The 23466-nt window shown below is 55.1% G+C and overlaps 2 protein-coding genes across 2 annotated transcripts; one reads left to right on the plus strand and one right to left on the minus strand.

Annotated features, from left to right (window-relative positions):
* Positions 1-2712: 2712 nt before the first annotated feature.
* ANTKMT (adenine nucleotide translocase lysine methyltransferase) lies at positions 2713-5858 on the plus strand (the record flags this gene model as incomplete). The annotated part of the gene is made up of 5 exons (XM_083872931.1): positions 2713-2895; positions 3402-3506; positions 4186-4326; positions 4781-4831; positions 5381-5858. The coding sequence occupies 5 exons, from the start codon at positions 2713-2715 to the stop codon at positions 5570-5572; spliced, it is 672 nt and encodes a 223-aa protein (XP_083729057.1). The 3' UTR covers positions 5573-5858.
* Positions 5859-6624: 766 nt separating this feature from the next.
* On the minus strand, positions 6625-22419 carry CCDC78 (coiled-coil domain containing 78; the record flags this gene model as incomplete). The annotated part of the gene is made up of 14 exons (XM_083872316.1): positions 22322-22419; positions 21961-22089; positions 21706-21792; positions 21307-21486; positions 16715-16969; positions 15971-16059; positions 14659-14737; positions 14063-14188; positions 13090-13301; positions 12405-12582; positions 11331-11375; positions 8822-8884; positions 7592-7692; positions 6625-6715 (listed from the first exon to the last, which is right to left on the minus strand). The coding sequence occupies exons 1-14, from the start codon at positions 22352-22354 to the stop codon at positions 6625-6627; spliced, it is 1668 nt and encodes a 555-aa protein (XP_083728442.1). The 5' UTR covers positions 22355-22419.
* Positions 22420-23466: the final 1047 nt, after the last annotated feature.

The raw sequence follows: 23466 nt of genomic DNA on the forward strand, positions 1-23466 counted from the left end.
CCCATGGAGCTCCGAGATGCTGTGGGTACCCCCAGGGGTTGGGGCAAATCCCAGGGGCCCAGCAAGGAGGGCTCAGCCCTGTTTGGGTATTTCTTCCTTTATTAATTTGCTCTGCAGCCCTGTCTGGGTATTGCTTCCTTTATTAATTTGCTCTGCAGCATCACAGGGATTGCTCATCCCCATGGACCATCCTCCTCCTCCTCCTCCTCTGCAGCCCCCCAGTTCTCCCAGCTCAGATTTCCCCGGATTTTCTGCTTTAACCAGCTCCACCTGCCAGCAAAAAAAGGCAGAAAATCGGGGTGATCCCCGTGACCCCCGATTTGGCCACTCCAGGCCCTTTTGGGGAGGCTGGGGAAGGAACAGCCCTGGGATGTATTTTGGGGGCAGCTTCACCTCCCCGTCGGAGCCCCACTGGGGAATGTGATTAATGGGGTCTGGTTGTTGTTATAAGGGGCCTGAGCTGTGTGTCTGGGGGTAGAACAAGCGTGTGGGGGTGTGTGCATCCTCATCCTGCTTGGTTCCCACAAGTCAGGGTGAGGTGGGAGCAGGAACACTCCTGCCTTTGGCAGCTCCTCTGCAAAGGGGGGCTGTGCTGGGCCCAGCACTGAGAGTAGGAATCCCACTCCCCAATTCTGCACCCCCAGGGATGGGGCTGGGGTCTGTTCTCCACTTGCAATGGCCCCAGGGACACCGAGGGATGTGATGGGGTTGGTGGTCCTGTGGCAAGGACATGGGGGCCACCAGACCCCCCAGGATTTGGTGCTGGAAGGGGACCCCCAGGAAATCCCCCCAAACACTGACCCACAGGCTGAGCAGAGAGCAGGACAGGGGGGAGGTGACAGCAGTGACATCCCCGGTGACATGTGGCCAGCCTGGCAGGGGGTGAGGCCCTTTGTGCCCCCTCTGAACGGGCCTGGTCCCCGCCCTCGGGCTGGTTTGGGGGGGGGGTCAATAATTGGGGCTGGGCTGTGGGGCCTGGCTGCCCCCCCTGCATCCCAAAGCCTGGAATGTTCCCACAGCCTCGCAGCAGGAAAGTCCTGGGATGAGAGAGCACAGCCCACAACAGCCCCACACGGGTGTGCACAGCTCACAACAGCCTCACACGGGTGTGCACAGCCCACAACAGCCCCACACGGGTGTGCACAGCCCACAACAGCCTCACACGGGTGTGCACAGCCCACAACAGCCCCACACGGATGTGCACAGCCCACAACAGCCTCACATGGGTGTGCACAGCCCACAACACACTCACATGGGTGTGCACAGCTCACAACACACTCACACGGGTGTGCACAGCCACAACAGCCTCACACGGGTGTGCACAGCCCACAACAGCCTCACACGGGTGTGCACAGCCCACAACAGCCTCACACGGGTGTGCACAGCCCACAACACACTCACATGGGTGTGCACAGCTCACAACACACTCACACGGGTGTGCACAGCCACAACAGCCCCACACGAGTGTGCACAGCCACAACAGCCTCACACGGATGTGCACAGCCCACAACAGCCCCACATGGGTGTGCACAGCCCACAACAGCCTCACACGGATGTGCACAGCCCACAACAGCCCCACACGGGTGTGCACAGCTCACAACACACTCACACGGGTGTGCACAGCCACAACAGCCTCACACGGGTGTGCACAGCCACAACAGCCCCACACGGGTGTGCACAGCTCACAACACACTCACACGGGTGTGCACAGCCCAAAACAGACCCACATGGATGTGCACAGCTACAACAGCCTCACACGGATGTGCACAGCTACAACAGCCTCACACGGATGTGCACAGCCCACAACAGCCTCACATGGGTGTGCACAGCCCACAACAGCCCCACATGGGTGTGCACAGCCCTGCACAACCACAGAGAACTCACAGTGCACAAACACAGAACTGTGTGTAACAGTGAACAAACACACAGAAGTGTGTGTAACAGTGCACAGACACACATAGCCCTGCACAACCACCCAGACCTGTGTAACAGAGCACAAACACACACACAACTGTGTGTAACAGTGATCACACACACACAGCCCATGCACAACTACACACACACACACACACAGAGCTGCAGCCATTCACAGCCTCACACAGCTGTGCTCATCTGTGCAAAATATACACAACACACACAACTATTCACCAGTGCACACAGCACACACACAGCTGTGCACAGCCTGTACAAACACACAAAGACACACACACCAGGGCACGGCCAGCTCACGGCTGCACACAAATAAATGTGTTTGCAACAAGCGTGCAGAACTGCCCTCGAGCAGACAGAGCTCTGCACAAACACACAAATACACTACACACACCTGTGCACACCCACACACACAAACACACACACGGCCGTGCTCCTCCTGCAGCCCTGCACACGCAGCCCAGGGCAGGGGCAGTGGGGACCCCCGGGACCGTGTCCCTGCTGTCCCCCGGGGCTGTGTATGTCCTGTTCTCCAGGACATGTCCCTGCTGTCCCTCGGATCCTTTGTCCCTGCTGTCCCCCCAGGACCGTGTCCCTGCTGTCCCCCAGAGTCCTTGTCCCTGCTGTCCCCTGGGGCTGTGAATGCCCGGTCCCCCGGGTCCGTGTCCCTCCCGCCCCCGTGCCCAACCCGTGTCCCTCCCGTGCCCGCCCCGTGTCCCCGGTGTCCCGGGGCCGCTCCCGGCGGAAGGCTCCGGGCCGGGCTCCCCTCCCCTTCCGGCGGCCATGGAGCCGGGCTGGGAGCCGGGGGAGCCGGGAGAGCCGGGAGAGCCGGGCTGGGGCGGGCCCGGGGCCGCGCTGGGCGGGCGGGGGCTGCTGGCGGCGGCCGTGGCCAGCGGGGCCGCCCTTTGGGCCACCTGGGCAGTGCTGCTGATGCCCGGCTTCCGCCGCGTCCCCCTGCGCCTGCAGGTACCCCAGACACCCCGGGACCCCTGTCCCTGACCCCTGGACACCCCTATCCCTGACCCCCGGACCCCCTATCCCTGACCCCCGGGGATCCCCCTATCCCTGACCCCGGGACCCCCTGTCCCTGACCCCGGACCCCCCTATCCCTGACCCCCGGACCCCCCTATCCCTGACCCCCAGACATCCCTATCCCTGATCCCGGGACCCCCCTATCCCTGACCCCCAGACACCCCTATCCCTGATCCCGGGACCCCCCTATCCCTGACCCCCAGACACCCCTATCCCTGACTCTGGACCCCCCTATCCCTGACCCCCAGACACCCCTATCCCTGATCCCGGGACCCCCCTATCCCTGATCCCGGGACCCCCCTATCCCTGACCCCCGGACCCCCCTATCCCTGACCCCCAGACACCCCTATCCCTGACCCTGGACACCCCTATTCCTGACCCCTGGGACCCCCCTATCCCTGACCCCCAGACCCCCCCTAAACCACCCTGTGCCCCCCCAGGTGCCCTACCAGCCCTCCAGCCCCCGGCAAGTGGCCAACGCCCTGGAGCTGCTGCGGGGACGAGCGGGGAAGACCGTGGATTTGGGATCTGGAGATGGACGGCTCGTAAGGGCCGGGTCCTGCAGGGGTTTGGGGTGTCCGGGGTGGGAGAAGGGCAGGGAGGGGGCTGCACGCACAGGGAGGGTGCAGGGGTGAACTTCTGGCTGTGGTTCTGGGTGACCCTCCTGTCGACGGTCCAGGACTGTCCCAGGTGGTCCCAGAGGGTCCTCGATGGTCTTAGGCAGCTGTAGGTGGTTCTAGGTTGTCCTAGGCTGTCCTAGATATTCCTAGGCTGGCCTAGATGGTTCTAGACTGTTCTAGGTGATCCAACATGGTCATAGGTGGTTCTAGACAGCCCCAGGTGGTTCTAGGTTGTCCTGTGTGTCACTAGATGTTCCTAGGCTGACCTAGATGTTCCTAGGCTGTCCTAGATGGTTCTAGACTGTCCTAGGTGATCCAACATGGTCATAGGTGGTTCTGAACAGCCCCAGGTGGTTCTAGGCAGTCCTGGGTGGTCCAGAGTGGCTCTAGATGGTCATAGGTGGTCTTTGATGGTCCTAAAAGACATCACAAGCAGGGAGCAGGGTGGGAATGAGGGCTGTGGGTGGTGCTGAGCACCGAGGTCATCCCCAGCAGGATGGGTGGGGTGAGTGGAGCTGGGGAACAGCCCCTGCCCACCCAAATCCTGCCCCAGCCTCACCACTGAGGTAGTTTGGGTCTCAGGCCTCCCTCTCTCCCTCTGCAGGTGCTTGAGGCTCACAAGCAGGGCCTGAGGCCAGCCCTGGGCTATGAGCTCAACCCCTGGCTGCTGTGCCTGGCCAACTACCGTGCCTGGAAGGCCGGGTACCACGGCAGTGTCTCCTTCCTGAAGAAGGATCTCTGGAAGGTAACAGCATCCCCAGGGTCTGCGTGTGCTCAGGGCAAGGCCAGAGCTCTGGATGGATTTGCTGATGGTTGTTTGCTCCTTCCCCGTCCCATGCTGCTCCTGGGAGGTGGAAAACCATCCTCCTTCCCAGGGGAATTCCAGCTGGGGCAGCTCATGGCCTGTCCTGCTGCTTGGGGCAGCTCTGAGGAGAGCTCTGGGTCCTGCAGAGATGAGCTTCTCAGGCTGACATAAAGTATTTGCAGCCTGAGCAGAGAGAATCCATCAGGGATGTGGGTCTGGGATGACGCTGGAGGCAGGTGTTTCCCTTTCACACCCACATTTCCCCATCCCACATGGTTTATGGCATCTTTGCTCCCTCCAAGGTTCCAGAGATCACCCACAAGGCTTGGAGGCTCAAATAGTTGTTCCTGCTCTGCCTGTTGCTCGTTATTCCCCTTTTTCCTTCTGTTTCCAGGTGAATCTTTCTGACTGCCACAACGTGATCGTGTTCCTGGCCCCCAGCGTGGTGAGTCAGTCCCTCCCACCCTGAGCTGCTCTGGGCCAGCTTGAGGGGGTTTTTATTGGGAATGAGAGGGGTCTGGGATGGAATAGGGCCAAGTGGGGGTGAGCTGTTTGGTGCTACACTGCATTTGGATTTATGGAATCATGGGATCACTCAGGTTGGAAAATCTCTCTGGGATGGAGTCCTGCCTTCCCTCCAGCACTGCCAAAACCACCACTAATCCATGTCCCCAAGTGCCACATCCGTGTCTGTTAAATCCCTGCAGGGATGGTGACCCCACCACTGCCTGGGGCAGCTGTGCCTGTGCCTGACCACCCTTTCCATGAAGGAATATTCCCAATATCCAACCCAGACCTCCCCTGGCTGGCAACTTGAGGCCATTCCTCTCGTCCTGTTGCCCATCACTTGCTCCATCTCCCAGCCTCACACAGGGCCAACACCATCCCCTGTACTTTAAAGTCTCTTTGATGCCCCAGAAGCTGCCCCACAGTCCCTGGTGGCACTGTCACCGTGTCCTAAAGCTGCCTGTCCCTGCTGTGTCTCTCTCCCCAGAAACCCCCTTTGGCCACCAAGCTCCTGGCAGAGCTGCCCGACGACGCCCGGGTGGTGTCTGGACGTTTCCCCTTCCCCTGCTGGACCCCCAGCAGCTCCCTGGGCCAGGGGCTGGAGCAGTGCTGGGCCTATGACATGAAGGAGGTTCGGCGAGAGGCAAAGAGCAGAGCCCAGGAAAAAAGCCAGCTCTGATCCCAGCCTTGTTAAATCCAGTTTAACACCAGCTTTGTTAAGCTGAGCATGAAGGGTCAGAGCCATTCCAGCCCTTGGTTCAGCTCAGGACAGAAGTGCTTGGCCAGGATTTGTCTTGCAGGGTGGCAGTTCTTCGTTTTTCCAGACAAGGGAGGAGAAAATCAGACCTCGAGATCCTGGGGTTAACACAGGATTTAAAGGATAAAGCTCCAGTGCCTCTTTTTTTGATAATTGCTACTTTATTTAATTTTTTAAAAAATAAAGTTTTGGTTGATTGTTCCTCTGAGGTTTTTGCTTTGTCTTTGAGCTGCTGGATGCTCCTGGAGTTGGAGAAGCTGCTGCTCCTGGACCTGGGCTTTGCTCTGCCATCCTTTCCAGCTCACCTCTGTGAAGGATCTTCAATATAATATTCCATTTTCCACTCAAACACAGAGGAAAATGGGGTTTTCCCAGAAATCATAGAATCATGGAATGGGTTGGGTTGGAAGGGACCTCAAAGCTCCTCTTGTTCCACCCCTGCCATGTCCAGGGACATCTCCCACTATCCCAGGATGGTCCAAGACTTGTCCAGCCTGGCCTTGGACATTCCAGGGCTCCAGGGGCAGCCACAGCTTCTCTGGGCACCCTTTCACCACTCACAATAAAAGAGCAGCTCATCCCTTTGTCCAACCCCAGGAGAAATCCTGCTCTGATCCAGCCTTGGCTCTGTCTCAGGGGCTGTGAGGGGAGTGAGGCAGAAGCAGCTCTTGGTCCAGGTTTCATCCAGGAAAAATATTCCAGCAGGAGCAGGAGCCCATCCCTGCAGCCCAGCAGTGCAGAGCTGCCTGGGAACATGAGCCCATGTCCAGGCTGTGCTCGGGGGAGAGCAGAATTCCTGCAGCCCAGGGATGGCTGGGGACAGACGAGACACACTTGTCTCATTTTAGTCCTGTGAATTTAAGACCAGGAACACCCACATGGTTCCTCTCGCCGTTCCCACCTCCCAGCCTGGGAAGGATCCATAAAACACAGAGCTCCTTTGGAGTGTGGGTGTTCTCCAGGCTGGGAATGAGCTATGGCTGGTGCCTGGCACTGCTGGCACTGCTGGCACGGGGCACCTCGCTGCCCTCAGCCTTCCTCAGCCGCAGGATCTCCTGCTGGTACCTGCAGTGGAAATGGCCTTGTCACTGCCCAGGTCCTCAGGCAAGGAGCTGAGCCTGGCACGTACATCCTGCAGCCTTTCCCAAAGGAAAAGTGTTCTGGGCTCTGCCAGGTGAGGGCACAGCCTGAGCCCAGCCCATGGTCCCCAACCACCTGCCCTGACACACCTGCCCTTGCCTGTCCTCTCCCTTCCCTGCCCTTCTCTGCTGTTCTCCCTGCTCCAGAGCAGGATGGGCCAGGGAGGGGGAACATGGATCAGGGGCTTCTGGGAGGACTTAGATTAGAACCTGTGAACAAAAGAACTCTAAAGGTTTTAGGGTTTAGATTTTTGGTTCCTGTGAAGGTTCCAGGGAAACCCCAGAGCCTCTTCCACTGCCTAAAGGGGTTCCAGGAGAGTGGGAGAGGGACTTTGGACAATGGCATAAAGTGACAGGACACAGGGAATGGCTTCCCACTGCCAGAGGACAGGGCTGGATGGGAGATTGGGCAGGAATTGTTCCCTGGGAGGGTGGGGAGGCCCTGGCACAGGGTGCCCAGAGCAGCTGTGGCTGCCCCTGGATCCCTGGAAGTGTCCAAGGCCAGGCTGGATGGGGCTTGGAGCAGCCTGGGATGGTGGAAGGTGTCCCTCCCCATGGCAGGGGAATTGGATGAATGTTTATGTCTCTTCCACCCCAACCCATTCCGTGATTCTGATTCCTCCCAGGCCTGGGTGACACACAGGGAAGGACACGTGTGACATTGTGGCTGTCCTGCTGCCCTGGGGGACAAGAGGTGGTGGCAGCTGCCTGCACAGCCGGAGAGGAGCAGTGGGACACCAGGGGTGCTGGCACTGTGGCAAGGTCAGCAGCAGGAACAGGGGGAATCAATCCCCCACCTCACCTGGCGAGGTGCTGATCAATGTACCCCTGCAGCTCCAACACCTGCTCCTCTGCCACCACTGCCCGAGTCAGCAGCTGCCTCCTCTGCTGCTCCAGCTCCTCCTGCAGGGGCAGGGAAACATGGGGAAAAATGGGGAAAGCATGGGGGAAAACATGGGGGGAACATGGGGGAAACGTGGGGAAACATGGGGAAAAGATGGGGGAAACATGGGGGAAACATGAGTGAAACATGGGGGAACATGGGGAAAACATGGGGAAAACATGGGGGAAACATGGGGAAAAACATGGGGAAAAACATGGGGGAAAACATGGGGGAAACATGGGGGAAAACATGGGGGAAACATGGGGGAAACATGGGGAAAACATGGGGAAAACATGGGGAAAACATGGGGAAAACATGGGGGAAAACATGGGGAAAACATGGGGAAAAGATGGGGGAAACATGGGGGAAACATGGGGGGAAAATGGGGAAAACATGGGGGAAACATGGGGAAAAACATGGGGGAAAACATGGGGAAAACATGGGGGAAAACATGGGGAAAACATGGGGGAAAACATGGGGAAACATGGGGAAAAGATGGGGGAAACATGGGGGAAAACATGGGGAAAAGATGGGGAAAACATGGGGGAAAACATGGGGAAAACATGGGGGAAATATGGGGAAAACATGGGGGAAAACATGGGGGAAATATGGGGAAAACATGGGGGGAAACATGGGGGGAAAATGGGGAAAACATGGGGGAAACATGGGGAAAACATGGGGAAAACATGGGGGAAACGTGGGGAAACATGGGGAGAAAATGGGGAAAACATGGGGAAAACATGGGGGAAAACATGGGGGAAAATATGAGGGAAACATGGGGAAAACATGGGGGAAAAATGGGGGGAAAATGGGGGGAAAATGGGGAAAACATGGGGAAAACAGTAAAGCCTTGAAGACACCCCCAGCAAAGCTCCATGGATGGTGATCCCCAGGGAATGGGCACAGCCCCGAGGCTGCCAGAGCTCCAGGAGTGTTTGGACAGCGCTGCCAGAGATGCCCAGGGTGGGATTGTTGGGGTGTCTGTGCAGGGCCAGGAGTTGGACTGGAGGATCTTTGTGGGTTTTTTCCCACTCAGGACATTCTGTGACTCCATGGAAGTTTCCCTGTCCAGCCTGGAGCAGGGTACCAGCCCCAGGGCAGGAGGTGAGAGATGAGTTCTGGCACTAATGGGCAGTTCCAGACTTTTACCTGCGTGTTGAGTGTGAGTTCCTGGAGCTTCTTCCTCACCTCTGCCCGGCCCTGCTCATCCACCTGCCTGGGACAGAAAAGCTCCTTTGGATCATGCCCAGACATCAAATCCAGCCCCTCCACGGATCCCACAGCCACGGATGGGCACAGCTGGTGCCCATCCCACCACAATCCCCAGAACTGTAACCTTTCCTCTCCCAATTCCCAAACTTCCCCAGGGCATGTTGCACCTTTGGGAGGGGGTTTACAGCTCTTCTGCCAACCTGGGACTCCCCACCCACATCCTGGGGCTGCTCCAGAATGAATCCTGACCCTGCCACTGCTGGGCTGGCTTTGATGGGAGCAGGGATCCATCAGTGCCAGAGGCTGGCACTTGTCCTGTTTGGTGTGTTCTGCTCAGGGAGCACCAGAGGTGAGCTCTCTGCACAGCCCGGCGTGGGAAAACCCTTCCCAGCCTCGGGGAGGAGAAAATACAGGTCACATCTGATGCTGGGGGAAAGCTGGGGCTGTGTGAAGGCAGGAATGCTTTGTGCTCCCTCCTGTTCTCTCTGCTGGGCTGGTTTGGCTCGGGGAGATCCCACCTGGGCTTCCCCGGGAGCCGCAGGACAAGGGAACTGTTGGAGTCCAGGGCATCCCTCTGGGCACCCTGGAAAGTCACAGACCTTGGTAGAGAGGCCTGGGACTCGAAAAAGAGGGTCTGGGGTCTGTGCAGAGGGGTCTGGGGTCTGTCCAGGGGGGTCTGGGGTCTGTGCAGGGGGTTTGGGGTCTGTTCAGCGGGTCTGGGGTCTGTGCAGGGGATTTTGGGGTCTGTGCAGGGGGGTCTGGGGTCTGCCCAGGGGGGTTTCCCTGGCACAGAGCCCAGGAGGACACAGGCTTTGATTTTGGTCCATGAGAAAAACTTCCAACACAGAGAAGAATTGCAAGTCACAAATGTGTAACAGAGAGTAGTGTAGTTATCACTGTGCAGAAGATTTTGTAGTTTTGGGATTTTTAGAATGGAGATGCAAAGGGACAAGGTGGAGATTTTTAGGGCGGTGCCCTGGGTTCTTCTCCTTCTCCCTTGGCCTCCATTGTCTGCAGTGACGTGGGCACAGGGGAGTTTCAGTGGATTGGATCAGAGTAGAGATGACCCTGTTAGTGCAGGTGATAGACATTGGTATGGAATTGTAAACAATGGGTACAGAGTTATGTGTATAAGAGGCAGTGACCTCCCACCACAGGGGAGTCCCCTCGTGTCCAGGCTGCTGTGAACACCTTGGCTGGACACAGAGAATTGTAAGATAAGAACTAATAAACAACATGAGAAACCAGAAAACCAAGACCTTGAGACTCCTCATCATTCTCGTGCCGCACCAAGTTCAGCACAGACACAGAGACACAGAGTCAGACAGCAGACCCTAAATCCCTCAGAGGTCAAGAGGGAAAATCACTCCCTTGAGCCCACACGAACCACCAGCCTTGGAATCTCAGGTGAGGAAAAACCAGATTAAAACCGCGAGAGGGAACAATGAATGGGGGATTGGTACAGCTGGGAAACCCCACAGCACACGGGAGGTGGAAGGAGATGGGCTTTAAAGTCCCTTCCAGCCCAACCTGTCCTCTGACAAAGAGAATTCCAGCAGGAATTGGAGCTCTGGGATTCCTATCTCTAGCTGGAGGAGCAGGTAACAGCACGGATTAACCCAGCGCTGTTTGAAGCCTGTGGGGTCTCTCTGCAGTTTTAAAAAAAAAACCCCAAATGATGAGATGCACCACTGAAATTCAGGTTCTGGACTTTCCATGCCCTGCTCCTGTGGTGCCTGCCCAAATCACTGCATTCACTCACGGAGCACTGCTATTTTCAGTGTGGCAGAGGTTGGTTGAGGCTCAAGATTTTGCCTGAGAAGCCTCTCCAGAGCCCAGGGGATCTGGCACTCACCCACTCCTCAGTGCTGGCATCCAGCTAATGGAATATTTGACATGTTTTCTAGGTGACCAAGTCTTTTCAAGGGCTGAAAAAACCCCAGCTCGGGTTTCTCCCACTCCACAGCTATAAGCTGGTTGAGTTTTTAGCAGGATAATGGAGCAGGGAGGAAGAGACCCATCAAAATGTAGCAATTTTAGGGTTTGTTGGGAAGACAAGGAGGGTCAGCACAGCAGCACCAAAGGGTTCCTGCTCTGGGAAGGAGGAAAAACTGGACCATCCCAGACTGGTGGTGTCCAACAGGCCTTTCTCAGGTTGTGCTCCACCAAAGCACACGGACATATGTTTAACTTTGGCTTTCCAAGGGGTCAGTGGGGCTAAAAACATGATTAAATCAAATATGTGCTTAAGAGCTTTCTTGGATCAAAGCCCAGTGACTGAGTCTCTTCCTGCAGGAAGAGAGGGGACAGCTGCCTCTTCTCCTGCAGCCCCAGCAGCTCCTTTTCCCTGCTCGGTGCTGCCTCCAGGCAGGCAAAAAAGATCCCTCAATCCTCATATTCAGAGGAATTTGGAATGACAGATATCCCAAGAAAGAAGCAGCACTTACTGCTCTGGAGGCACTGGGAAGGCAGAGGCTCCTTTCTGGGTTTTCTGGAGGGAAAGGAAGAGCAGAATTGCTGTAAATGTGAATCCATTGTAATCCCAGATCCTGCCACTTTTAGAGAAATCCTGTCATGGGATGGGTTAGGGTGGGAAGGGACCTGTAGGTTGATCCAATTCCATCCCTTGCCATGTCCAGGGACAAATTCCACCATCCCAGGCTGCTCCAAGCCCCATCCAGCCTGGCCTTGGACACTTCCAGGGAATCCAGGGGCAGCCACAGCTTCTCCAGGGCCTCCCCACCCTCCCAGGGAACAATTCCTTCCCTACATCCAGCCTAAATCTCACCTCTTTTAGTTTAAATCCCTTTCCTTTGTCCTGTCACTACCTGCACACGTAAAAAAGACATTCTCTCTGTTTTCTGTAAGGCCCCTTGGAAGTGGCACAAGGTGTCCCAGCACTCCCACAGCCACCAGTGCCGTGGCAAGGAAATGATGGGCTGGACAATTGGAAGGTTTCGGGTCTCCCATCCTCTGAATTTCTAAATAAATGTATTCTGTGCAAATCAAGACCCAGTGGAAGGACATTTCCCCATCTCTGGAAGTGTCCAAGGCCAGGCTGGATGGAGCTTGGAGCAGCCTGGGATAGGGAAAAGTGTCCTTGCCTATGGCAAAAGTGCAACAAGATGAGTTTTAAGGCCCCTTCCAACCCAGACCATTGTGGGATTCCATGATTCTGTCACAGGGAGATATGACTGTTGTGTTCCCTGCACAGCAAACCCTCAGAGGGAGGGTGGATGTGGCACTTGGGGACAAGGCTCAGTGGTGGCCTTGGTAGTGCTGGACTCAATGATCTGAGAGGGCTTTTCCAGCCTGACCAATCCCATAAATGCCTTCAGGAAAGGGCTGAATTTACAGCTCATGAAACTCTTCCCACCAAGAAGGGACACCTTCCACCATCCCAGGCTGCTCCAAGCCCCATCCAGCCTGGCCTTAGACACTTCCAGAGATCCAGGGGCAGCCACAGCTTCTCCAGGGCCTCCCCTTCCTCACAAAAAACAATTCCTTCCCAATATCCCACCTTTACTTCCTGCAGCTCCTGGAGCTGCATCTCCAGCTTTGCCTTTTCCTCCCGCAGGCGGTTCAGCTCCCGGGAGCTGTTTGTCAGCAGCTCGGGCTCTGTGATGCAGAAATGGAGCTCTGCAGGGCCACAGTCCATGGCACTGCTCCCCAGGGACAGGATCTGCTCCCTCTGCCTCCTGCAACCAGCACAGGGGTCACTCCCTGCTCCTTTTGGAGCAGTTCTGCTGCTCCTCAAGGTGCCACTCACTGGGGCCCTGCTGGTTCTGGCCACCTGCAAAGGACAAGTGGGAGAATTTCCAAAGGGAGCTTGTCCTAGAGCTATTTGTGGCTTTTATACCACAAGTATTTCTGCTGCTTCCCACAGCCCAAGCTGCCGGGGAGAGCTGAGAGCGCTGCAGGGATGGGCTGGGAGGTGGAGCTATTTGTGGTACCTCTGCATTTCCACACCATCCGCCGTGGGATCAATCTCTCACCCTGAGTTTTAAAGTGGGAGGAACATATGTGCAAAGCAGCTCCACGGGGTCCAGAGCACCCTGACGTGCAGCTGGAGGCAGCTCAATCCTGGATTACCAGGAGCAGGGAGATAAATTGTGCCTTTGAGATGCTCTGCTGCATCTGGGAGCTGTTTGCCTCCTCCTAGAGCAGGGGATGGATGCTATGGGACCCTGAAAGAGGAGGTTTACCCATAGGCAATGAGCAGGTTCTCGTGCTTCTTGGCCAGGTCCTTCAGGCTTTTCTTGTAGCCACGAGCTGCCCTGGCCAGCTGCTCTTCCCGGGATTTGTAGGAAGCCCTGATGTCCCTGAGGATGTTGTCCACAAAGTTCCTCATGGCTCCTTGGCCAGCTGGGGCTTTGCTGCGGCCTGGGATGCTGCTGGGTTTGCTGTCCATGTAGTTCTGTAATGGAACAGAGAGAGAAATCCAGGGGGAATGGGTTCCCACTGCCAGAGGGCAGGGCTGGATGGGATATTGGGAAGAAATTGTTCCCTGGGAGGGTGGGCAGGCCCTGGCACAGGGTGCCCAGAGCAGCTGTAGCTGCCCCTGGATCCCTGGGAGTGTCCAAGGCCAGGCTGGACGGGGCTTGGAGCAGCCTGGGATGGTGGAAAGTGTCCTTGATCTTTAAAGATCTTTAGATGATCTTTAAAGTCCCTTCCAACCCAAACTATTCCATGATTTTATGGCAGCACCCCACTGCACCCAGATTTCCTATATGGCCACCCAAAATTATCCATGAGCTTCTCCTGGGACTTTTCCTAGTAGGGATTAAAAACTCCCCTTTCTTTATGTATTTACTCTAATTTATTGGCAGCAGCCTACAAGAGGAGGGTGCCAGGATGGGGAGACCTGAGGGAACAGCTGGAGCTGTGCCAGAGGAGGTTTAGGTTGGATATTAGGAAAAGTTTCTTCCCCAGAGGGTTCAGGTACTGCCCAGGCTCCCCAGGGAATGGGCACAGCCCCAGAGCTCCAGGAGTGTTTGGACAGCACTGCCAGGGATGCCCAGGGTGGGATTGTTGGGGTGTCTGTGCAGGGCCTGGAGCTGGATCCATGCTCTTCGTGGATCCCTTCGAGCTCAGGACATGCCATGGCTCAGTGACACGTCCCCAGGGCTGGGGACACCCACCACTCAGTGACAGGTCCTCAGGGCTGGGGACACCCACCGCCAGGTCCTGGAGGTGCCGCCCCAGGCGGGTCCGATACTCCTCGTTCAGCTCCTTCAGCCGCAGCTGCAGCCGCGAGTTCTCCGCCTCCAGCCCCTGGAGCTGGCCCTGGGATGTGAGCAGCACCTGGCACAGAGAACAAAACTCCTGCTGCTCCATTCCTCCAGCCCAGGAGTGAGAGCTGAGGTGCTTCATAAGAGCTGAGGGTCTTCATAAGAGCTGAGGGTCTTCATAAGAGCTGAGGGTCTTCATTTCCAGCTACTTTGGCATCACTAGAGCTGGGAAGCTCCCGGGTTTTCAGAGGAACCCACTGGAAATGTTTATAAATCTCTATTCCCCTGCTGCCTCCTGTCATTTGCCACCCCCCCAACCTCGGTGATTCCACCAACTCTTTCTGAAAAAACAGCGAGCAAAATTCCTCCCGCCACCTTTGCAAGCAGCACTTTCCAGCACGTGCGGGAGGAAAACCGCACGGGGACGACCTTGGTGTGACAAACTCCCTGGAGAGGGAGAAGTGATGGATGGAGCACCTGGATTCAAGGCAGCCCAGGAGGAGCCCAGGGCAGGTGGGTTGAGGGGAGGGAGTCGGTGCTCACCGCTGATTGTTCCACCATCCTCTGCTGGCTGGCCCTGACTGTGCCCTTTGCCTCCTGCAGCTCCTTCCCCAGCGCCAGCCTGCACACACAGAGAGGAGTCAGGTTTGTTTTAACTGCCTGTCCTGGGTTGTGGTGTGGGATGTACACAGAGTATTTATTCTCTCACCATCTTCATGAGCTGTTGGAACCAGGTGGGGCAGTGTTTTCCCAGGCCCCTCCTTTGGGCTCTTCTGCTCATGGCCCATCAATGCCTTGCCCAGGACTCACAGGGAACTCCCTCCAGGAGCTCTCTCTGTTTAATGGGCCATCAAGGAGCCACTGCACGACTCTTCATCCCATTGGGAGATGCTCCCAATGCCCAGGGGGAGGAGCCAAGCATTCCCACCTGGAGAGAATCTGGGATTTGGGACAGGACAAGCAGCCCTGAGCCACTGGATTCCCAGAGGAGCAGAGCTCCCAGACCTTTCTGTGGGATCACTGCTTCAGGAAGAGCCCCTCACCTGGACTGCTCCCACCACCCTGCTCAGGCTGTGTTCTGACTCTGGCAGTGCTCTTTTGTGTTATTGCGTTTATTGTATTTTATTTTTACCTTTTTACCTTTTTTTCTTATTAAATTGTATTTCTGACTTGGAGCTTCTCACTCATTTTGCTTTCAAACCACGACACCGCCCAAACTCCTTCTCCATCCCTGGAGGTGTCCAAGGCCAGCCTGGATGGGGCTTGGAACACCCAGGTCTAGTGGAAGGTGTCCCTACCCATAGCAAGGGGTGGAATGAGGTGGGCTTTAGGGTCCCTTCCAACCCAACCCATTCTGGGGTCCTGTGATTGTCCATAGGTCCAGCACAGCCAGCTTTGGGAAGGAATTTACTTTGGAATGACAGAAACCTCCCAGCAGCAGCTTCCAATCTCCAAATGTGTGTCTCTCCCCACTAAAGGTGAAAAACCCTTCACAGTTCAGAGGGTTGAGTCCTGTAGCATCCTGGGACATGAACCCCATTCCAAGGTGATGGAAAACCTGCTGTGTGGGCAAGGGCAGGGCTGGATTAATCTCTGGGATGTGACACGTTTGCTGTGTGTCACAGAGTGGATTTTGAAGGTGTCCCTGAACACCACCAGCTTCAATCTGATGGCTCTGAGGAGGAAGGAAACATCAGGTTCTCCTTCCAGGCCTCACTTCTTCCAAGGGTGGATCAGAATTCCTTCCCTGTACCCCCCAAAGGGAGACTCCTCCTCTCCTCCTCTCCTGCTCCCATGGGTCAAATCCAGCTGCAACAAACCCCACCAACACCTGGCCAAGCAGAGGGACACTCACACTCGCTCCTCCAGCTTCTGCTGCTGCTCATCTTGGGCTCTCTTCAGTTTTTCCAGCTCCACTTTTATGTGATCCTGGTTTCCAAGCAACTGAGGGACAAACGAAGAGGAAGATGAGGCAGAAAATCTGAGTAGAGAGAGGACAAAGTGAGGAGAACCTGGAGCTGAGCTCTCATCCAGCTGAGCAGTGCCGTGCTGGGGGAAGGACTGGTTTAACTGGGAGGGACTGGTGGCCTCCAGCAGGGCAGGAATGGTGTCTGGTGCACAGCCAGGACACGTGGAGGTGCAATGTGTCACCCTCCCGAGGGAAAGGCTCACGTTGAGATTCCCAGCAGGAGCTGGTGGTGCAGCCCGAGCTGGCTCTGCAAGGGCTGCAGATGGGGAGGAGGCAGGGACCATCTCTGTGCTCTCAGTTTTGGGTGCTTCATCACCCCCAGATTTCTCAAGTGTGAAAAAGAAAAAAAAACAAAAAACAGTGTCTTCTGCACTTGCTGGTTTCTAAGCTCCTGCCTGTGTTCCCCCTGCCAGGGAATCACCTCTGCCCTCCTCAGCTCTGCCTGCACCTCTGGAGTTATTTCCGTCTCATTTCGCAACTGCAGAGTTTAAAAAAAGGATTTAAGATGAATCAAGGCATCAGCTGATGCACAGAACTCAAGTTAGCAGCAGGAGGTGCCAGCCACAGTTGGAATCAATCCATCCCCCCTCTGCTTCCCAAGGATCCAGCAGCAGACCCCCACACACTCACGTTCCTCTCCAGCTCCTGCTGCTCGTGTGCAGAGGCAGCTGCATCCTCGGGCTGCTTTGGGGGCCTGGTTGATCCCTGTTCTCCAAGGGGCTGCTGGAAGGGCAGAGGGTCCCTTACCTTTCCCATCTGAGCAGAGCTGGGCTGTCCTGCTGCTCTTCCCAGCTCGGGGGAGGATTGATGGGCCAGGCCAGGGGGATGGGTGCTCTCTTTGGCCAGGCTGAGCAGCTCCTGGGTCAGCTCCTCATTCTTCATCACCTGCCAAGTCAAATCAAACAAGATCTGAAATCCCCCTGTGGTCAGCACATCCCTGCTGCTCCTCGTGTGTGCTCCAGGCAGGCATCCCCTCCCCTCCCCAAATCAAGTTTTAATTTTAGTTCTGTCTCCTATGTCCAAAGACACCGGTGATTTCATGGTTCTCATGGAAATGCACTGTCAGGCAGCAGGGTTATTGCCAGGGAATGTTATCCCTCTACACAGCTCACACTCAAATCCAGATCCCAGTGCCAGCCCTGGGCACAGCTCTGCCACCACCTCTGCAGGCCCCCAGCTCCCTCCTGCCCCCACCCTGCACCCTCTGTGCAGCTTCCCAGGAACGTCCCTCCCCATGGAACAGCTTTGGGCAGTGCTGGGCTCCAGAGTGCAAGGGGAAGGGCAAGTCTTCATCCATCCCTCCATCCATCCATCCCTCCATCCATCCATCCATCCATCCATCCATCCCTCCATCCATCCATCCATCCATCCCTCCATCCATCCATCCATCCATCCATCCATCCATCCATCCCTCATCCATCCATCCATCCATCCATCCATCCATCCATCCCTCCATCCATCCATCCATCCATCCATCCATCCATCCATCCATCCCTCCATCCCTCCATCCATCCATCCATCCATCCATCCATCCATCCATCCATCCATCCCTCCATCCCTCCATCCATCCATCCCTCCATCCATCCCTCCATCCATCCATCCATCCATCCATCCCTCCATCCATCCATCCATCCATCCATCCATCCATCCATCCATCCATCCCACATCCCTCCATCCATCCCTCCATCCATCCCTCCCTCCATCCATCCATCCCTCCATCCATCCATCCATCCATCCATCCATCCATCCATCCATCCCTCCATCCATCCATCCATCCCACATCCCTCCCTCCATCCATCCATCCATCCATCCATCCATCCATCCATCCATCCCTCCATCCATCCATCCATCCATCCCTGGATCCCTTATCCCTCCATCCCTCCGGGATGACACAATCCCACTTTTGTTGGAATGCATCCCCCCAGCAGCATCCAGCCCACAGCCCCGTGTAGGCAGCGAGATCCAAAGCTGTGCTGCTGTGCAGTGACACATTTCCAAAAGATAAAGAGGATGTGAATGAGAAAAGCTCCGTTACAGGTGATGTGGAAGGAACACTGAGGGAATTCATGTCTCCCAGGAGGGTTTCTGTGTAGATAACAAAGCTTTGATGGGGTTTATGACTGGGGACAAGCTTGAGGAATTGTTACCATGGCAGTGAATCGAGGATGGGAGGCAGAGGTCATCTGAGTCATCCGTGGAGAGAATTGCTTATCAAAAGATAGCGCGGGGTGGGCTGGGGGGAGCGGGGAGAAAGGAGCCTGACAAAGAGGTGACATACACAGCTGTGAGACCTGACAGCTCCGCAGGGACAGCTCTGCAGGGACAGCCCGCTTGTTCCCGGCCCGCGGCGATCCATCAGCCCCGACAATTTGATCACAGGGGTCACAGGGACCGGGTTGGCCAAAAAACAAAAAAAAACCCCACAAAACCCCCCCCCAAAAAACCAAAAAAAACCCCCCCCAAAACCCCCCCAAAATTAAAAAAAAAATTAATTTATTTTTTTAATTTAAAAAATTAAAATAATAATAAAAATTAAAAAAATAAAAAAATAAAGATTAAAATTTTAAAAAATTAAAATAATAATAATAATTTAAAAATTAAAATAATAATAAAAAATTTAAAAATTAAAATAATAATAAGAAAATTTTAAAAAATTAAAAAATTAAAATAATAAGAAAATTTTAGAAATCAAAAATTAAAATAATAAGAAAATTTAAAAAATTAAAATAATAATAAGAAAATTAAAATAATAATGAAGGTTTTAAAAAATTAAAATATTAAAATAATAATATAAATTTTTAAAAAATTAAAAATTTAAAATAATAATAATAATAAATTTTTAAAATTAAAAATAAAATCCCCTGCCAGGCGCTTCCCAAGGGCCGGGCAAGGACAGACACGGGCAGTGTGTGAATCCCCCCGACAATTCAGAGCCACAATTCAGAACCTCCGACTGTTCCCGGCCAAGGAGGGACCATGAATGAGCTCCCCGAGCTGCTCCTGAGCCAAGCAGCCATGACAACATATTGGCAAGGTCACAAGTAGCACTTGTAATTGGGAATGTGTAAAAGGTTCATTGTCTGTCCCGGGGAAAGGGGAGGGGGCAGAACCACAGGCCGCTTTTCCCCCTTTTCCTTTGGGAAAATAATGAGCGAGAGGCCCATGTCGCGACAAGTCCAGGGATGCCAAGTTGGAGCCTCTCTGGCTTCAGGAGGGGATTTTTTTTTGGGGAGTCAGAGCCAAAGGACTGGGATAAACTGCTCGGTGTATGGAGGATATCCAAGGAATTCACCCCTGGCTGCTGGAGCCGCTTCTTAGAGAAACCTGGTCCAGAGGAAAGTGTCCCATGGGATGGGGAATATTTATTCTCCAGGGATGGGGAATAAAAAAGGCCTAAAGTCCCTTCCACCCCAAAGCATTCCAGACTCTGAGGTTATTCAGGGTGTTATGGGGCACAGAACCGAATCCATGCGCTTTCACTTCCTAAAATAATCCAGGATCTGTGTGAAAACCTGTGTGTTATCCCCACTAAACTGCTCAACTCATCATTTAGAGCTGTGAGCTGCCTGAAAAGCACATTGCACCCCAAAGCATCCCATGAATCTGGGGTTCTTCAGGATTTTATCGGGCACAGAACCGAATCCACGCGGTTTTACTCCCTAAAATAATCCAGGATCTGTGTGAAAACCTGTGTGTTATCCCCACTAACTGCTCAACCTGTCATTTAGAGCTGTGAGCTGCCTGAAAAGCACATTGCACCCCCTTGGGGACGAGAACTGATGGCTGAGCTGGTCCTGCAAGAGCTGAATGAGAAATTGGGAGAAATTCCCCCTTTTTCAGCTGCTGGGAGATAAATAATCGTTCTCCTGCTCTGCCCAGAGCCTGTCCACACACACACACACACACACACACTGGAGCAAAGCAGAATTCCTGCTGTTCCACATCTTCCCAGCACAGCCCTGCATGGAAATCCAGGTCATTGAGCTGAATTATCAGCTGGGGGAGGGCGTCACTCATTCCATCCCATTCAAAAAGAAGAAGGAGAAGGAGAGGGAGAGGGGACAGAGGATGGGTTATTGAAGAAATACAGAAATCTGGGTGCCAAAGCCTGTGGTTAATCATTGCTGAGCCAGCAGCCAGCGGGAAGGTGTCTGTGTGTTAAAGAAACATCATAAACTTGGTTTTTTTATAAAGTTGCCAGGAGTGAGAGCGGCTCCAGCCCGTTCCCTGCGGGCCGCGCAAGCCAAGCAGAAAAATGGGAAACAAAGAGCGGCGGCAGCGCCGAGAGAGCGGCCCTGGGGAGCCCCCGGTGACCTGCCCATCCCTGTCCCCATCCCTGTCCCCAGCCCTGTCCCCAGCTCCATCTCCATCCCTGTCCCCAGCCCTGTCCCCATCTCTCTGTGTTACATCCAATCCCTGGGGACAATCCCATGGCCAGGCTGTGCAGTGTCACAGCTCAGGGGCTGGACATGTCCTGTGTGTGTGCCGGGACCCAGAGCCCCCTGTGAGCACCCAGAGCCCCCCTGTGCTGGGCTGAGCCCCCAGGAGAGGGGATTCTGCCCCTCTGTCCCCCCAGGTGAGACCCCACCTGCAGAGCTGCCCCAGCCCTGGGGCCAACAGCAGCAGCACCTGGAGCTGCTGGAGAGAGTCCAGGGGAGGCCACGGAGATGCCCCAAGGGCTGGAGCCCCTCTGGAGCCAGGCTGGGAGAGCTGGGGGTGCTCACCTGGAGAGGAGAAGCTCCAGGGAGAGCTCAGAGCCCCTGCCAGGGCCTAAAGGGGCTCCAGGAGAGCTGGAGAGGGACTGGGGACAAGGGATGGAGGGACAGGACACAGGGAATGGATCCCACTGCCAGAGGGCAGGGCTGGATGGGAGATGGGGCAGGAATTGTTCCCTGGGAGGGTGGGCAGGCCCTGGCACAGGGTGCCCAGAGCAGCTGTGGCTGCCCCTGGATCCCTGGAAGTGTCCAAGGCCAGGCTGGATGGGGCTTGGATCAACCTGGGCTGGTGGAAGGTGTCTCTGCCCATGGCAGGGGGCAGCACTGGATGGTTTTTTTTAACTCAATGGCCTTTTAGCCGTCCCTTCAACAAGAATTATATGAGAAGCCTCCCTGGAGCTGAGCTGTGATGGGGACGCAGAACCAAAAGCCCAACAAGGCACCTGCACACAGGGCAGTGTGAGGTGGGGCTGGGAGCTCTGGGCTGAGCCCTGCAGCCTCTCTCACCTCCTGCTCCAGCTCTCTGCCCAGGGCCAGGTAGTTGCTCTTGAGGATGATGAACTCCTGGGCCAGCTCCTGCTTGCTGCTCTCCAGGACCTGCAGCCTCTCCTGCAGGGAATCTCTCTCCCCTGTCACCCTGGCAGTGCTCAGCTCCAGCTCCTGCACCCTCCTCTCCAGGCCCTGCATCTGCACAGGGAGGGAGCAGAAAGGGTTAAACGTGGCACAAACCAGCAGCAAGAACAGGGAAATGATTTCATGGGAGCTCCTTGAGTGCTGGGAGGGAATTCAGCTCTATTTAAAGCCAGGGGGAGATGCCAAGCAAAGCAAAGGTGGGTGTGTGAGGAGCTGCAGAGATGGGTGAGGGTATTGGCAGGGCTGGAATTGGTTATTCCCAAATGTGGGTACCATGTTTTTCAGTTTGAAGTTCTCTGTCTCATAATGTTCCCTCATTTTGTTTGTCTCGATCTGGAGATCCACGAGGTCTTTGGAAATCTGGGGGAGAGAAAGTCAGTGAAGGCCATGGATGGGTCCTGAGGCCAAAGGGATGTTTGGGCACAGCACATCCCCCTCTGGAAGGAGGAATTTCCCCCCCAGATTTCCCACTGTGGATTTGCTGGTCTCACTTCGCAGCTCAGTTCTCTCCAACTCCCAAAGTTTTACCTTCAGTTTTTCCTCTTCACTGAGGCCCATCCTGGCTGGGCAGTCTGCCTTGGGGCCAGGCACTCTCCCCACCTCCTCCTGGGGGTCTCCAGGCTGGTGCCTCTCCTCATTCCTGTGCTGCAGCTGCACCTGGAGGCAGAGAGCATCTCCAGCTATTCCCTCCTCTCCCCTGCCCCTGCTGCTGCAACATCTCATCCTCTCCAGCTTTCCAGAACCTCAACAAACCCCAGCCAGGCTTTCCAGCTGCCATTTCCCCCCTGGAGTGAGGATTTCCTTGGCTGGTTCCGTCACCTGGGAAGGGCCCACAGATCTCCACACCTGGATTTTTGGTCAGCAAGATGCTCTGTCAGAATATACTCACATCCTCATCCTCTGCAATAATTCCAAGCTCCATGTGCTCAGGGGCCGGGATGTGTGCACAGTGCTGGGCAGGCAGTGACAGAGGAGCCAGGGAAGGACACCAGGATCACTAAGGAACCTTTTTCCCAGGAGGTCCAGCACTGTTGCTACCAACTCTGGTTACCAGAGGGTGCGGCCTCCAGCTCGGTTTTAAGGTGGCTCCAAATTTCCAAATCTCACAGCCACCCTGGGAGCTGCTGGAGGGAAAGCAAAGGCACTTCTCCAGGGAGGATTCAGCATTCCCAGCTCAGCCCACAACAGACTCTGCAACAAACAGCTCAGGAACATCCCCAGGGCAGCAACATTGTGACCCCTTACTATGGACCATTCCCAAACCTGGCTGCAGGGATGGTTTCCATCTCCAGGGCAGGGATATTCCAGTGTTTTAGGGGCTGACAAGAGAGAGGGAGAAAGACTTTTTCCATGGGCTGACAGTGATAGAACAAGGAGGGAAGGTTTTAAAGTAATAGAGCAGGGATTTAGAATTAATAAAGAGCAGGGTTAGATGGGGTATTGGGCAGGAATTGTTCCCTGGGAGGGTGGGCAGGCCCAGAGCAGCTGTGGCTGCCCTGGATCCCTGAAGTGTCCAAGGTCAGGCTGGATGGGGCTTGGAGCAGCCTGGGATGGTGGAAAATGTCCCTGCCCATGGCAGGGGTGACACTGGATGGGCTTTAAGGTCCCTTCCCACCCAAACCATTCCAAGGTCTGACAAACCCAATAATTACCCCACTAAACCAACCACCTCCTCCCACAGTATCTGCTTTTCTTCCAGGAAACTTCCTCTTGATCTCTGCAGTCCTTGAACCTCCCGTGCCAATGAGAAGCCCAAAAAAATCCCAGGATTTCAGAGCTGTGGGTGGCAGGAAAGACCTTTCCTAATTCATCCCCTCATATTAAAGCTGTTGTGTGGAAAATGATGTTTTAAAGCAAAGCGTGGACTGAAAAAAGCCTGGATTAGCCCAGACTGGGCTAAAAGTGGGTTGTGCTGGTCTGGGTGCTGCTGCTGGCTCCAAACTGGGACCTGCCAGGTTGGGATGGGACAAATCCCACAAACAAAAGTATTTTGGGAATTTCCAGGGTCAGAGTGAGTGTAACAGGGAGTGCAGG

The sequence above is a fragment of the Zosterops lateralis genome (assembly GCF_965231275.1).
Source record: "Zosterops lateralis genome assembly, chromosome: 15".
NCBI classification, from domain to species: Eukaryota; Metazoa; Chordata; class Aves; order Passeriformes; family Zosteropidae; genus Zosterops; species Zosterops lateralis.